The sequence below is a fragment of the Muntiacus reevesi genome, chromosome 12, assembly GCF_963930625.1.
Source record: "Muntiacus reevesi chromosome 12, mMunRee1.1, whole genome shotgun sequence".
NCBI lineage: Eukaryota > Metazoa > Chordata > Mammalia > Artiodactyla > Cervidae > Muntiacus > Muntiacus reevesi.
The window spans coordinates 76,205,461-76,219,768 of NC_089260.1; the positions used below are offsets into that span (position 1 = coordinate 76,205,461).

At 46.2% G+C, this 14,308-nt stretch overlaps 2 protein-coding genes across 2 annotated transcripts in view; one reads left to right on the forward strand and one right to left on the reverse strand.

The window, feature by feature from the left end:
• GLI4 (GLI family zinc finger 4) overlaps positions 1 to 14,308 on the forward strand; it is a 413,072-nt gene that overhangs the window by 150,391 nt on the left and 248,373 nt on the right. The window lies entirely within an intron of this gene.
• Positions 267 to 8,146, reverse strand: LOC136144791 (glycosyl-phosphatidylinositol-anchored molecule-like protein). The gene is made up of 3 exons (XM_065902656.1): positions 8,089 to 8,146; positions 7,391 to 7,498; positions 267 to 565 (listed from the first exon to the last, which is right to left on the reverse strand). The coding sequence occupies exons 1-3, from the start codon at positions 8,144 to 8,146 to the stop codon at positions 267 to 269; spliced, it is 465 nt and encodes a 154-aa protein (XP_065758728.1).

The window sequence follows — 14,308 nt, forward strand, 5'->3', positions numbered from 1 at the left end:
TGACACCTACTGAGGGGAAGAAAGATCAAACATTAAAACCACAAAGAAATCTCTGAGTCCACAGTACCTGAACGAGTCTGGTGTTTATTTCTCTCTTGCAACAGGTGCTAAATGGGGAACTCATCAACCAGGGGCTCTAGGGGTCAGGGAGAGTAATAGCAAAGGACACAAGAGAGTGTGTTCTTGTGAGTGTGGCTGACAGGAGAGTAAAGGACAGCTAACTTGTGAGAGATGGGGAGATGATCAGCCCCTCCCAAGGGGGCTTCTCAGGTCAGCGTGTTCCTGACTAGAATGGAGACGATGCTCAGGAACAAAGCTGAATGCACCAATTGCGCATTATCTTCGATATCCTCTTCAAGTGTGTAATCTCCTGTGATGTCCCTCTCCAGATTACTAGGTCCCTGGAAATTGCACATGTTCGCACCACAACAATTAACCCAATAAAAACTATTAAATCTATGAGTCGTCTTTCTTCTGGGGGCTTCCGGAGGCTCTTCGTCTCTATACACAAATGTGCAGTTAAATGTGCAGTTCTTGACGACGAGTATTTCCCGAGAATTCAAACCTAAAAAGAAACAGAAATGAAAAACACAGATTTCATGCGTTAAACATCCAATATCAGAGCACAACTATGTTAACGAGCTCCATCCCTAAATATTGTTGTTGTTCTGTCATGCAGTCATATCTGACTCTTTTCAACCCCATGAAGGCAGCACGCCAGGCTTCCCTGTCCTTCATTATCTCCTGAAGTTCGCTCAAACACAAGTCCACTGACTGATGATGCCATTCAACCATCTCATCCTCTGTATCCCCTTTCTCCTCCTGCCTTCAATCTTTCCAAGCTTCAGGATCTTTTCCAATGAAATTGGTTCTTTGCATCAGGGGGCCAAAGTACTGGAGCTTCAGCTTCAGGGTCAGTCCTTCCAGTGACTATTCAGGGTTGATTTCCTTCAGGACTGACTGGTTTGATCTCCTTGCCATCCAAGGGACTCTCAAGATCTTCTGCAACACCACAGTTCAAAAGCATCAATTCTTTTGTGCTCAGCGACCTTTAGGGTCCAGCTCTCACTGGACTACGTGACTACTGCAAAAACCGTAGCCTTGACTATAAGGACTTTTGTCAGCAAAGTGATGTCTCTGCTTTTTAACATGCTGTTTTACGTGTGTTTCTTCCCAAGGAGCAAGCATCTTCTAATTTCATGGCTGCAGTCACCATTCTCAGCGATTCTGGATCCCAAGAAAATAAAATCTGTCACTGTTTCCATATCCCCCACATCTATTTGCAATGAAGTGATGGGACTGCAGGCCAGAATCTTCATTTTTGAATGTTGAGTTCTATGCCAGCCTTTTCTCTCTTCTCTTTCACCTTCGTCAAGACTCCTTAGTTCCTCTTCACTTCCTGCCATTAGGTGGCCCCATCTGCATATCTAAGGCTGCTGATATTTCTCCTGGCAATGTTAATTCCAGTTTGTGATTCATCCAGCCTGGCAGTTTACAGGATGTAATCTTTCAAGAAATTAAATAAGCAGGGTGACAATATACAGCCATGATGTACTCCTTTCCCAGTTTTGAACCAGTTCACTATTATGTCTGGTTCTACTGCTTGCTTCTTGACCAGCATACAGGTTTCTCAGGAGGCAGGTAAAGTGGCCTGGTATTCCCATCTCTTTAAGAATTTTCCACAGTTTGTTGTGATCCACACAGTCTACGGCTTTGGTGTAGTCAGTAAAGCAGATGTAGATGCTTTTCTGAAACTCTCTGGCTTTTTCGATGATCCAACAGATGTTGGCAATTTGATCTCTGGTTCCTCTGCCTTTTCTAAATACACCGTGTATATCTGGAAGTTCTGGGCTCCTGTAATGTTGAAGCCTAGCTTGAAGGATTTTCAGCATCAACCTGCTAGCATGTGAAATGAGTGAAATTGTGCAGCAATTTGAACATTCTTTGGTGTTGCCCTTCTTTGGGACTGGAGTGAAAACAGACCTTTTCTAGTCCTGTGGCCACTGCTGAGTATTCTAACTTTGCTGGCATATTGAGTGTAGCATGTCAACAGCATCATCTTTCAGGATGTGAAATAGCTCAGCTGGACTTCCATCACTTCCACTAGCTTTGCTCGTAGTAATGGCTGCAAAGGCCCACGTGATCACACTCTTGGATGTCTGTCTCTAAGTAAGTGACCATGCCATTGTGGTTATCTGGGTAATTAAGACCTTTTTTGTATCGTTCTTCTGTGTATTCTTGATGCCTCTTCTTTGTCTCTTCTGCTTCTGTTAGATCCTTGCCATTTCTGTCCTTTATTGAGCCCATCTTTGCCTGCAATGTTCACTTGGCATCTCTAGTTTTCTTGAGGAGATGCCTAGTCTTTCCCATTCTACTGTTTTCCTCTATTTCTTTGCATTGTTCACTTAAGAAGGCTTTCTTATCTCTCTTTGCTATTTTCTGGAACTCTGCATTCAGATGGATACATCTTTCCCTTTCTCCTGTGTCTTTCACTTCTCTTCTCTGTTATTTGGAAGGCCTCCTCAGACAACCATTTTGCCGTCTTGCATTTGTTTTTCTTGGGGATCGTTTTGGTCACCACCACCTGTATAATGCTATGAACCTCCGTCCACAGTTCTTCAGGGACTCGGTCTTTCAGATCTAATGCCTTGAATCTATTTGTCACTTCCACTGTACAAAGCATTTTATTTAGCTCACACCAGAATGGCCTGGTGGTTTCTCCTAGTTTCTACAATTTCAGTCTGAATTTTCCAATAAGGAGTTCATGATCTGAGCCACAGTCAGCTCTGGGTCTTCTTTTTACTGATGGTATAGAGCTTCTCCAAGTTTCCTTCCTGGTGGCTCAGACAGTAAAGCGTTCGCCTGCAATGTGGGAGACCCGGGTTCAACCCTTGAGTCAGGAATATCCCATGGAGAAGGAAACGGCAACCCACTCCAGTACTCGTGCCAAGAAAATTCCATGGATGGAGGAGCCTGGTGAGCTACAGTCCACGGGGACGCAAAGAGTCGGACACAACTGAGCGACTTCACATTCTCCAAGTTTGCCTGCAAAGAATATAATCAATCTGATTTTGGGACTCATCATCTGGTGATGTCCATGTGTGGACTCACTTCTTGTGTTGTTGAAAGAGGGTGTTTGCTATGACCAGTGCATTCTCTTGACAAAACACTGTTAGCCTTTGCCCTGCTTCGTTTTGTACTCCAAGGCCAAAGTTGTCTGTTACTCCACGTATCTCCTGACTTCTTACTTTTGCATTCCATTCCCCATGATGAAAAGGACATCGTTTTTTGTGTGTTAGTTCTAGAAGGTCTTGTGGGGCTTCCCAGATGGCACTAGTGGTCAAGAACCTGCCTGCCAATGCAGGCGATGTAAGAGATGCGAGTTTGATCCCTGGGTCGGGAAGATCCCCTAGAGGAGGGTCCGGCAACCCATTCCAGTATTCTTGCCCCAAGAATCCCATGAACAGAGGAGCCTGGCAGATTACAGTCCACAGAATTGCAGAGAGTCAGACACAACTGAAGCAACTAGCATGCACACATGCCAGAAGGTCTTGTAGGTTTTCATAAAACCATTCCACTTCAGCTTCTTTGGCATTGGTGGCTGGGACATAGACTTGGATTACTGTGATGTTGAATGGTTTGTCTTGGAAACAAACCGAGACCATTCTGTCACTTTTCAGACTGCCCCGAAGTACTGCATTTCAGACTCTTCTGTTGACTATTGGGGCTACTCCATTTCTTCTAAGGGATTCTTGCCCACAGGAGTAGATATAACGGTCATCTTAATTAAATTCTCCCTTTCCCGTCCATTTTAGTTCACTGATTCCTAAAATGTCAGTGTTCACTCTTGCCATCTCCTGTTGGACAACATCCAACTTACCTTGATCCATGGACCTAACCTTCCAGGTTCCTATGCAACAGTGTTCTTTACAGCATCAGACTTTCACCACCAAACATCTGCAAGTGAGGGTTGTTTCTGCTTTGGCTCAGCCTCTTCATTCTTTCTGGAGATATTTCTCTGCTCTTCCCGGTAGGGTATTGGATACTAACCTAGGCAGTTCATCTTTCAGTATCATATCTTTACCTTTCCATACTGTTCACGGGGTTCTCAAGGCAAGAATGGTCAAGTGGTCTGCCATTCCATTCTCCAACGGACCAGGTTTTGTCAGAACTCTCCACCATGACCCATCGCTTTGGGTGGCCCCGCACTGCATGGCTCATAGTTTCATTGAGATACACAAGGCTGTGATCCATGTGATCTTTTTGATTAGTTCCCTGTGATTGTGGTTTTCATTCTGTCTGGCCTCTGATGGATGGGGATGAGAGGCTTGTGCAAGCTTCCTGATGAGGACTGGCTGTGGGGAAAACCTGGTCTTGCTCTGGTGGGCAGAGCCTTGCTCAGTAAATCTTTAATCTGATTTTCTGCTGATGGGCGGGGTGGTGCTCCCTCACTGTAGTTTGGCCTAGGGCAGCCCAGTCCTGGAGTCTGTAGTGTCTATGATAGGCTGCAGGCTCTATGGCCAGGCAAATGGTGATCTCCTCCAAGAGGATTTATGCCAACAGGCTACACCTCTCAGGACTGCTGCGGCCTGTGCCCCCGACCCCGCAGCAGGCCACTGTCAACCCACGCCTCTGCCAGAGATTCTCAAACATTCACAGGCAAGTCTGCCTTGGTCTCTTGTGGGGTCACAACTCCTTTCACATGAGTCCTGGTGCGCACAAATTTTATTTGTTCAGTTCAGTTGCTCAGTCATGTTCGACTCTGCAACCCCATGGACTGCACCATGACACGCTTCCCTGTCCATCACCACCTCCCCGAGTTTACTCAAACTCATGTCCATTGAGTCGGTGATGCTATCCAACCATCACATTCTTTGTCGTACTCTTCTCCTCCCATCTTCAATATTTCACAGTATCAGGGTCTTTTCCAATGAGACGATTCTTCACATCAGGTGCCAAAGTACGGAGTTGCAGCTTCAGCATCAGTACGTCCAATGAATATTCAGGACTGATCTCTTTTAGGATGCACTGGTTGGATCTCCTTGCAGTCCAAGGGCCTTTCAAGTCTTCTCCAACACCCAAACTCAAAAGCATCAATTCCTCAGCGTGCAACTTTCTTTATAGTCCATACATGACTCATCTCCATACATGACTACTGGAAAAACCATAGCTTTGACTAGATGGACCTGTGTTGGTAAAGTAATGTCTCTCCTTGTTAATATGATGTCTAGGTTGGTCATAGCTTTTCTTCCAAGGAGCAAGTGTCTTTTAATTTCATGGCTGCAGTCACCATCTGCAGTGATGTTGGAGCCCCCCAAAATAAAGTCTCTCACTGATTCGTTTCCCCACCTATTTGCCATGAAGTGAAGGGACCGGATGCCACGGTCTTAGTTTTCTGAATGTTGGGTTTTAAGCCAGCTTTTTCACTCTCCTCTTTCACTTTCATCAAGAGGCTCTTTAGTTCTTCTTCACTTTCTGCCGTAAGGCTGGTGTCTTCTGGGTATTGAGGTTATTGATACTTCGCCCGGCAGTGTTGATTCCAGCTTGTGCTTCATCCAGCCCAGCGTTTCACATGATGTACTCTGCATATAAGTTAAATAAGCAGAGTGATAATACACAGCCTTGACATACTCCTTTCCTGATCTGGAACCAGTCTGTCGTTCCATGTCCAGTTCTAACTGTTGCTTCTTGGCCTGCATACAGATTTCTTCAAGAGGCAGGTCAGGTAGTCTGGTATTCCCATCTCTTTAAGAATTTTACACAGTTTGCTGTGATCCACACAGTCAAAGGCTTTGGCATAGTCAAGAAAACAGAAGTAGATGTTTTTCTGGAACTCTTTATTTTTTTAATGATCCAACAGATGTTGGCAATTTGATCCCTTGTTCCTCTTTATTTATCACAAGGCCTTAAATCCTTTTGAAAAATGTTTACATATGACAAAGTTTTGGCCACATCAGGTCTTAGATGCAGCATGTGGGAGCTTTCCTTGCAGCACCCAGGCTTCTCTCTCGGTGTGGCCCATGGGCTCCAGAGCATGAGGGCTCAGTAGTTGTAGAAGACGGCCTTAGTTGCCCTGCCACCTGTGGGATCTCAGTTCCCCATGACAGAGTCATTTCCTAGGCAGTTTGATAAGAAGTCTAGGGGTCCCCAAGGAGAGAGGGTGGAATTCTCAAAGAGGAAGAAAGGAGAAACTTTTTTGTTTGTTCCTCTACATTCCTTAGGATTATATAACAATAAAGTATCCTACATGAGGACAGTCTCTGGATTAAATCTTCTGGCTAACCCTGTTCTCTTAAAATGTGAACTATGGGAGTAGCTCTGGTGAGGTCTTTACAACCCCCAGACATTCTTTTGATTCATTGCAGAGTATATAACTCCACTGCTAACACGAGCAAGGGGGTACTCTTTCTGTCTCCTTCTGATGCCTATGTCAGAAGCTTTGTCTGTCTCCTTTATACTTTAATAAACCTTTATTACACAAAAGCTCTGAGCAATCAAGCCTCTCTCTGGCCCCGGATTGAATTCTTCTCATCCGGAGACCAAGAATCTCGGCTTCTTTTCATGGTTCAGCTACTACCTTTCACCAAACCAGGAACTGAACCCATGTCCCCTGCACTGAAGGGCAGATTCTCAACACCAGAGCACCAGGGAAGTCCCCAGTGCCTAAACTTCTTGAGTAAGCAAGAATATTCAAGTTCACTAGAATTCTCATTACTCCATGAACGCCTTCACCTAGCAATGATTTTCCATCTACACTGCCAACTTATCTAGGCATCTGGCATCCCTAAGTAATTTTACAGTCCCTTGTCAGGAAGCGATACAAAGGAGTCACTCTGTTCATTATCTGTCGTAAGGAATCTAGGGACCCAGAAATGAATGGAGACCAGGAAATACGCTTTTGCTGATGTCCCAAAGATCACACAGACCCTCAACCAGAAAGCCCCTATAGTATGGCTCAGATGATGGACCTCTACATCAGCTCCTTCTGTGGTAAGCAGTTTCCTGAGGGACCTAAGGTGCATCCATATTTTAGGCCCACTTTGTTGGAAAACCTTGCCAGAGGACCATGCTCCTGTGGGAAACAAGGAACTGCCTAAGCTGCACTGGGGAATCTACCTACTTGACCAGGGATGGCCAAGGAGCAGAGGCCTTGAGTGGCAGCAGTTCTTCCAGCCCTGGAGACACAGCAGGACACCTGAGGAGGGCCCACGTGGCAGGCTATGTGTCTCTGCAAGAGGCTATTACTGCCTGCCCTTTCCTGGGGCTGAGCCTCATCCTAGAAACATCTTCTCAGGATCGGAACAGAGAGAGAAAAGAGTGGCCCTGTCCCCCGAAACTGCCTAGGTGGGGTGACTTGTTTATTGGAGTAAGAAGATAATCTGGTACTTACGCATGGAGACAGTAAAACAGCGCCTAATATGATAAGGACACGTTCTAAGTTCTGGACAATTAAAGGTGTTTTTCACTGCACACTCATAGCACTGTACGTTATAGGTCCCTAGAATAAACAGAGCAGAGTCAGACTCCTCCTTCGTTGCCACTCACCGCATCTGCCCAAGCCGGCCCGTTCCCTCAGCCTCAAGGACTCCCTAAGGATGCACAGCTCAGTCCTCAGTGGGGTCTGAGCCGGGGCAGCACGAGCTTCCTGGACTCCAGGATGCCAGGTACACCCAGGAGCTTTCTTCTTCTCAGAGACAGGCTCTCAGGAAAGGTCCTGGTCTCTCAGGGGTGTGAGTCTCTGCTTTGTGGATGGACCCACCTTTTCACGCAGAGCCTGTAGTCATGAGGGGCCACAGGCTCCCTGAGTTCCCTGCACCCACCATGCCTGCCTGTTCCAATGAGGAAGGGCCACAGCCAGAGACTCCCTCGGGCTCACTCTGAGGCCCCTGAGTCCACCTGTCCTTAGAGGAGCCTTCCTCCATACTGACCATCCCCCTGCTCCCGGACACCCTGTGCTCACCAACTGCACAACTGCTAAGATGGAGATCTCAGCTGGCTAAGATGGCAAAAATTCCATTCAGACCCTTAAAATGACCCCAATTAAGTCAGGTCTCATCCTCGTCAAGAAACAGAAGAACTGATACTCACAGGGCTCAACGAAGCCCAGTGGCCATCCCATGAAGAGGAGGAAGGTAAAGAGGAGCATCATCCCTGTGGGGGCTTGAACCTGTAGGTGAGGGAAGCCAGGGCACAAGTCAGCAAGTGTGTGGCTCTTATAGCCACGTCTGGTGTCTCATCTGAACAGCAGGAGTCCTGGCCGCCCTTCCCACCTTCCGGTACCTCTGGCTCTCGGCTGAGCACGGCTCTGGGCAGTGAAGGGCTTGCAGCCCTTTCCCACACACAGTGGCTTTGCCCTGTTCAAGCCTTCATGCTAGATGAAGACATGCTCCTGTTCTCCATTAGGCAGAGCACGAGGGTCAGATGGTCTGGGGCTGTCTCCTCGTGACCCTCACACTCTGCATGGACCCCCCGATCTCCATGAGGTGTCCTGATCTCAAGGCTGACCTGTGTGAAGAGCTGGAACATGCTCCATTCGGTAATTCTGACTTGTATGAGCTCTGAGAAAAATGCAGAGGGCAGTGACAAGAGTGCAGGAACTAGTGGAGAAGCAGCCAGGAGCCCAGTGCCTGTGCTAGGAAGCGTGGACCACATGCCATCATGTCTCCCGGGGACTGGGCATCACATGGCCCCACATTACTAAGGGGGAGGCCCTGCGGCTCATCACCCGACCCACACACCAGCACTTGCTGGAGGGAAAGCCCCCCAGCACCAGGCAGTGCCCACATCTGAAACATTTCCTTGTGGGGACTCATCAGCACCCTTGAAGCTCCCAGTGTCTAGGGTCCTTCCAGAAATTCCCTCCCCGCCCCCAGGGGCCCCGTCTCCCTTCTCAACCGGGGCATTTGCCCTTTGTGCTCAGGGGCTCCTGTCTGAGGGACATGCCTCGCTTGCTGCTGCCTGTCACCCTGAGGAGACCCAGGGTGGGGGGCAGCCCCTGACAGGTACCTGCCTCGGGACCAGCTGAGGCCCAGGATGGGGGCTGACTGTGCATCAGCCAGCCACGCCCCTCGGGTGGGGACCATCAGTGTCCTGACCCTCGGCCCCTGGCTCTCGTCACGTGTCCTCTCTCAGGGATGGCTGGGCCTCAACCTGCTTATGGCCAAAGGTCCTCCCACTCGACGTGAACTCGGGCCGAAGCACCGGGTGCAGGGGACCAAGACCGAGGAGGGGGTCAGAGCCAGCGTCCTGCAGGGGCTGCTGATCTGCCCAGCCAGTCAGCCTCCCACGTGGTACCACCCTCTCCATGTCCAGACCCCTTCCCACCTGGTGCTGTCTGCTCTTCTTACATCTGTCCCTTCCCTCAGGCCACCCGTGCTCCCACTGCCAGTCTCGAGAGCAGCTCAGACCCAGAACCACCCCAAGTGCTCCTGAAGAGCAACCTCAGATAGAGAAACCGAGGAGACTGTCCTATCCACTATCTCATCAGGACAGCGAGGGAGAGAATAAGAAGGTGGAGGAGTAGGTGGCCGTGGAGTACGTCTCTCTCCACGGATACATCAGGAATACACCTTTAGACACAGAAATGCGTCCGGAACACCAGCTGAGAGTGGACAGGAGCGCCCGACCAGTGGAACAGAATATACAAAGCCACGGAAAACTCAGTAGGACAAAGGAACTAGAGGGATAAACAGGACTAAGGGCAGGACTGGACTGGCCCTCAGCCAGTGGGGAAACTGAAGCAGGGGTCTGATCCCAACACTGGGGCAATGTCTGAGTCAGAGGTTCAGAGTGAAACAGTTGATCTGTGGCCGCCGAAATGGAATGAGAACCAGACAGTCCTTTCCACAGCCATACATACTCCTGACACGGACACAGGTCCCCTGGAAGGCACATCAGCTGGGAGCTGGAGCTTAGGGATTGTGGAGCAACCGCAGGGTGAGGGCTGCTCTTGACTGTGGGAGACACGGCGAGGGGATGTGAAGGGGGAGATTATGGTGGGAAATGCCTGTGGAAGAAAGCCAGGCAGCCATGGAAGCAAGGCAATGCTGCTGAGTCACGTGTAGGGGATGAAGCCATCACCATAGCCTCTCTCTCCCCACGCACCAGCACGGGCAGCTGAACGATAGAGAGACTGGCCCATCAAATGCCTGACGCACTGAACCACAGAGTAGGACCCCACCCAGGGTGCCTCTCTAAGTGCCTAATCTGCCGATCTACAGAGTTCGACCCCTGCCACTCGGGCCCTTCTATGTGCCTGATGCACCAAACAACAGAGATGGACCCCAGGCAAGGGAGCCCTCTAAGTGCCTGAATGGGCAGAGCTACGGAGAAAGACTGGCCAAAGAGGCCTTCTGATCACCAGCTACAAAAAGACTCTGATTCGGCCATAACTGCTGCAGCAGAGGCAGTCCATGTCCCTGCACACTTGGCACTTCCAGGGTCATCTCACGCCACGCAGCTGTGCCATCTTCACGGTTAACAGTCACTGGGGCAGAGCTGCCGCAGGCACAAAAACTCTTGCGTCTATGCACACAAGGGCACTGCGGTAGTGTCCAACTCTTTGCCATCCTGTAGACTGTGGCCTGCCAGGCTTCTCCGTCAGCGAAGAGGATTCTCTGGGCAAGAATACTGGAGCGTATGGACTAATACTGCTTGCCATACCCTTCCAGGGCACTATATTTTCTGCTGCCCTAGCCGCCAACTCCCCTGAGTACCTGGTGCTGCCAGAAGCCCTGTGACCCAAGCAGTTGCACCACCTCCGCACCTGGCCCTCACAGGGGCAAACCCAAGTCCTCCAGGGCAGCCTCAGGAGCAAACCCCAACGGAAAACCAACATGTAGAGGTGGAAATAAAACCATAATTGAAACCCAGGGGCAGTGTGGCAAAGGAAGAAGACCCAAAACCTTCCCACCAGCCTTATAAGCTGCAGATTAAACCCACAGGACCAACGAGGCAGACTCTGTGTCTATGGTATGTATAAAAGGACACTGAGAGCTCCCACAAGTTAAAATGCACTAGTTCTGATAGCTGTGGACATTGAAGAGAACAACACACAGGAGTAGGACCAGGTTAGAATATGAGATGCCCCCAAAGCAGGTCCAGAGACCAGCAAAGTGTTGGAGGGCATCCTAGGGAGGTGAGGTGGACTGTGACTCCCAGGGAGGGAAAGGACTCTGACAGCAGTGACTCAAGAAAAACATTTATGATTCTTATATTTTGACTTCTTCTGTCGATTCTTTTGGGTTTTTCCTCTTTTTTTCTTTTCCTCCCTGCCGACCCCCTCCCCCCATTATAGTTGTTGATTGTGTTGGCACCATGATATCTAATTTACCTGTGGAGATTTTTTTAAATAAACCTCTGCTTCCACATTGGGCTTTTGCAATTCTGTGAAGTTTTCCACTTTTCTACTTTTTTCCTCTTTTTTTAATTTTAATGTTTTAAACCTATTATTATTTTTTCTTCATTTATTCCTTCACTTTTCCTACTGTTCTTTTCCCCTTGCACTTCATCTCTCATGTATCTGAATCTTCTTCATCTACCTCTGCTTACCTTTACACATCTATTTTTTCTTTCTTTCCTTTCATCTCAACATATTTGCCAGCTTTATTTTCATAGCTTTATTCCCAAATTGGCACCTTGCTTTAGTTTTGCTTTCCAGATTGTGCTTTAGTTAATTTTGTTCTGGTAGATATAATTTTTGGTTGCCTTTGTTCGCAAGGTCAATCTGTTGTACTTTATATTTGTTGGACTGTTTTGATTTTATTTATGGGTATATGTATATATGTGTATACTCAGTCACATCTTTATTCTTGTTATAAATCTCTGCCTCGATGTTGGGCTCTTGCAGTTCTGTGGAGATTTCCTTTTTCCTTTCTTCTGTGATTTTTTTCTTTTCTCCTTTTTATAACTTTAAATTTTAATTTTTTAAAATCTACCATAAATTTTCTATATGTATTCCTTTCATTGACTTTCCTACTATTCTGTTCCCCTTGAAGTTAATCTTTAATGTATATAAAACTTCTTCATCCTCCTCTATTTAACTTTGCACAGCTATTCTTTCTTTCTTTCCTTTCCTCTCAACATATTTGTTAGTTTTATTTCCATTGCTTTATTCCCCACTTGGCACCTTGCTTTGGTGTTGTTTTCCAGTTCATGCTTTCACTAGTTTTGTTCTTAACTGGTAAATATAATTTTTTATTTCCTTTGTTTGCCAGTTCAATCTACTGTACTTTATTCTTGTTGAACTATTTTGACTTTTCTCAAGGGTGTATATGTATATCTCTATATTCCATTATTTTAATCCCCATTTGCCCGACTTTGTAACCCAAAACCCCATTTGTCTGGGCTTCATCTTTGGTTTCTTGTTTTGGGGTTTTTGTTTTAATCTCACTGAATGCCATAACAAACTGCTTGGGAATTGTTCTTCCTGACCAGAGATCAAGCCCTGAGCCTTTGGAGTGGGAGCATTGACTCCAAGACCCTAGACTACCAGAGAACTAACCATAGGGAGTATCAAATAGTGAGAAATCACACAAAGGAAACCACTTGAATACAAGACCCAGCATCACCCAACCACCACTAGCACCCTGAACAGGACGTCTCATCTAAACAACAAACAAAAGAAAAATACAAACTCAATCAGCAGCACACAGGATTACCAACTCACTCAGCCTTGCCCATCAGAGGTAAAACAAACAAACAAAAACTCAGCACAAATCTCACGCTAATAAAAGCTTACACAAACCACTGGACCAACCTTAGAAGGGCAGAAGACAAAAGGAAGAAATAGTCCAAACTTGAAGCCCGGGAGAAGGAGACCTCAAATACAATAAGTTTAAAAAAACTAATGAAAAGGCAGAGAAATACTACACAAATGAAAGAACAAACTACAAACACACAAGTCAAAATAAATGAAGAAGAAACAGGCAAGCTATCTGAAAAAGAACACCAAATAATGATAGTAAAGATGATCAAACACCTTGAAGACACAATGGAGAAAATGCAAGATTCAATCAACAAAGACCTAGAAGAATTAAAGAATAAACATAGAGAGACAAACAACACAATTACTGAAGTTAAAAATACTCTAGAAGGAATCAAGAGCAGAATATCTGAAGCAGAACGAATCCGTGAGCTGGAAGATAAAAAGGTGGAAATAACTCCTGACGAGCAGAATAACGTAAAAAGAAGGAAAACAACTGAGAACAGTCTCAGAGACCTCTGAAACAGTATCCAACTCACCAACATTCGAATTATAGGGGTCCCAGAAGAAGAAGAGAAAAAGAAAGAGTATGACAAAAGTTTGGAAGAGATTATAGTTGAAAATTTTCCCAACAAGGAAAATGAAATAGTCAATCAAGTCCAAGAGGCACAGAGTCCCATACAGGATAAACCCAAGGAGAAACAGGCAAAGACACATCCTAATCAAACTAACAAAGACTAAACACAAACAAAGAATAGTAAATGCAGCAAGGGAGAAGCAACAAGTAACATACAAAGGAAACCCCATATGCTTAACAGCTGATCTTTCAGCAGAAACTCTGCAGGCCAGAAGGGAAGGGCAGGATCTACTTCAAGTACCGAAAGGAAAAAAAATCTACGGCCAAGATTACTGAACCCAGCAAGGATCTCATTTCTTAAGAGAATTCAGTACCACCAAACCAGCTTTACAACACATGTTAAAGGGACTTATATAACCAAGAAATGCAAGAGAAGAAAGAAGACCTACAAAGCCCCAAACAATTAAGGAAATGGCAATAGGAACACATATATCAATAATTACTTTAAATGTAAATGGACTAAAAGATACAGACTGGCTGAATGGGTACAAAAACAAAACCCACATATATGCGGTCTTCAACAAACCCACTTCAGACCTAAAGACACATATAGACTGAAAGTGAGAGGATGGAACACTATATTCCATGCAAATGGGAAGCAAAAAAAGCTGGAGTAGCAATCCTCATATCAGACAAAATAGACCTTAAAATAAAGAAGATTACAAGAGATAAGGAAGGACACTACATAATGATCACGGGCTCATCAGAGAAGGGAAAAAAATAAAAGGTATCCAGATAGGGAAAAAAGAAGTAAAGCTCTCACTGTCTGCATATGACATAATACTGTACATAGAAAACCCTAAAGATAGTATCAGAAAATTACTAGAACTAATCAGTGAATTTAGTAAAGTTGCAGGATACAATATCAGTACACAGAAATCACTTGCATTTCTATATACTACCAATGAAAAACTCAGAAAGAGAAATTAAGGAATCAATCCCATTCACCACTGCAACAAAAAGAATTA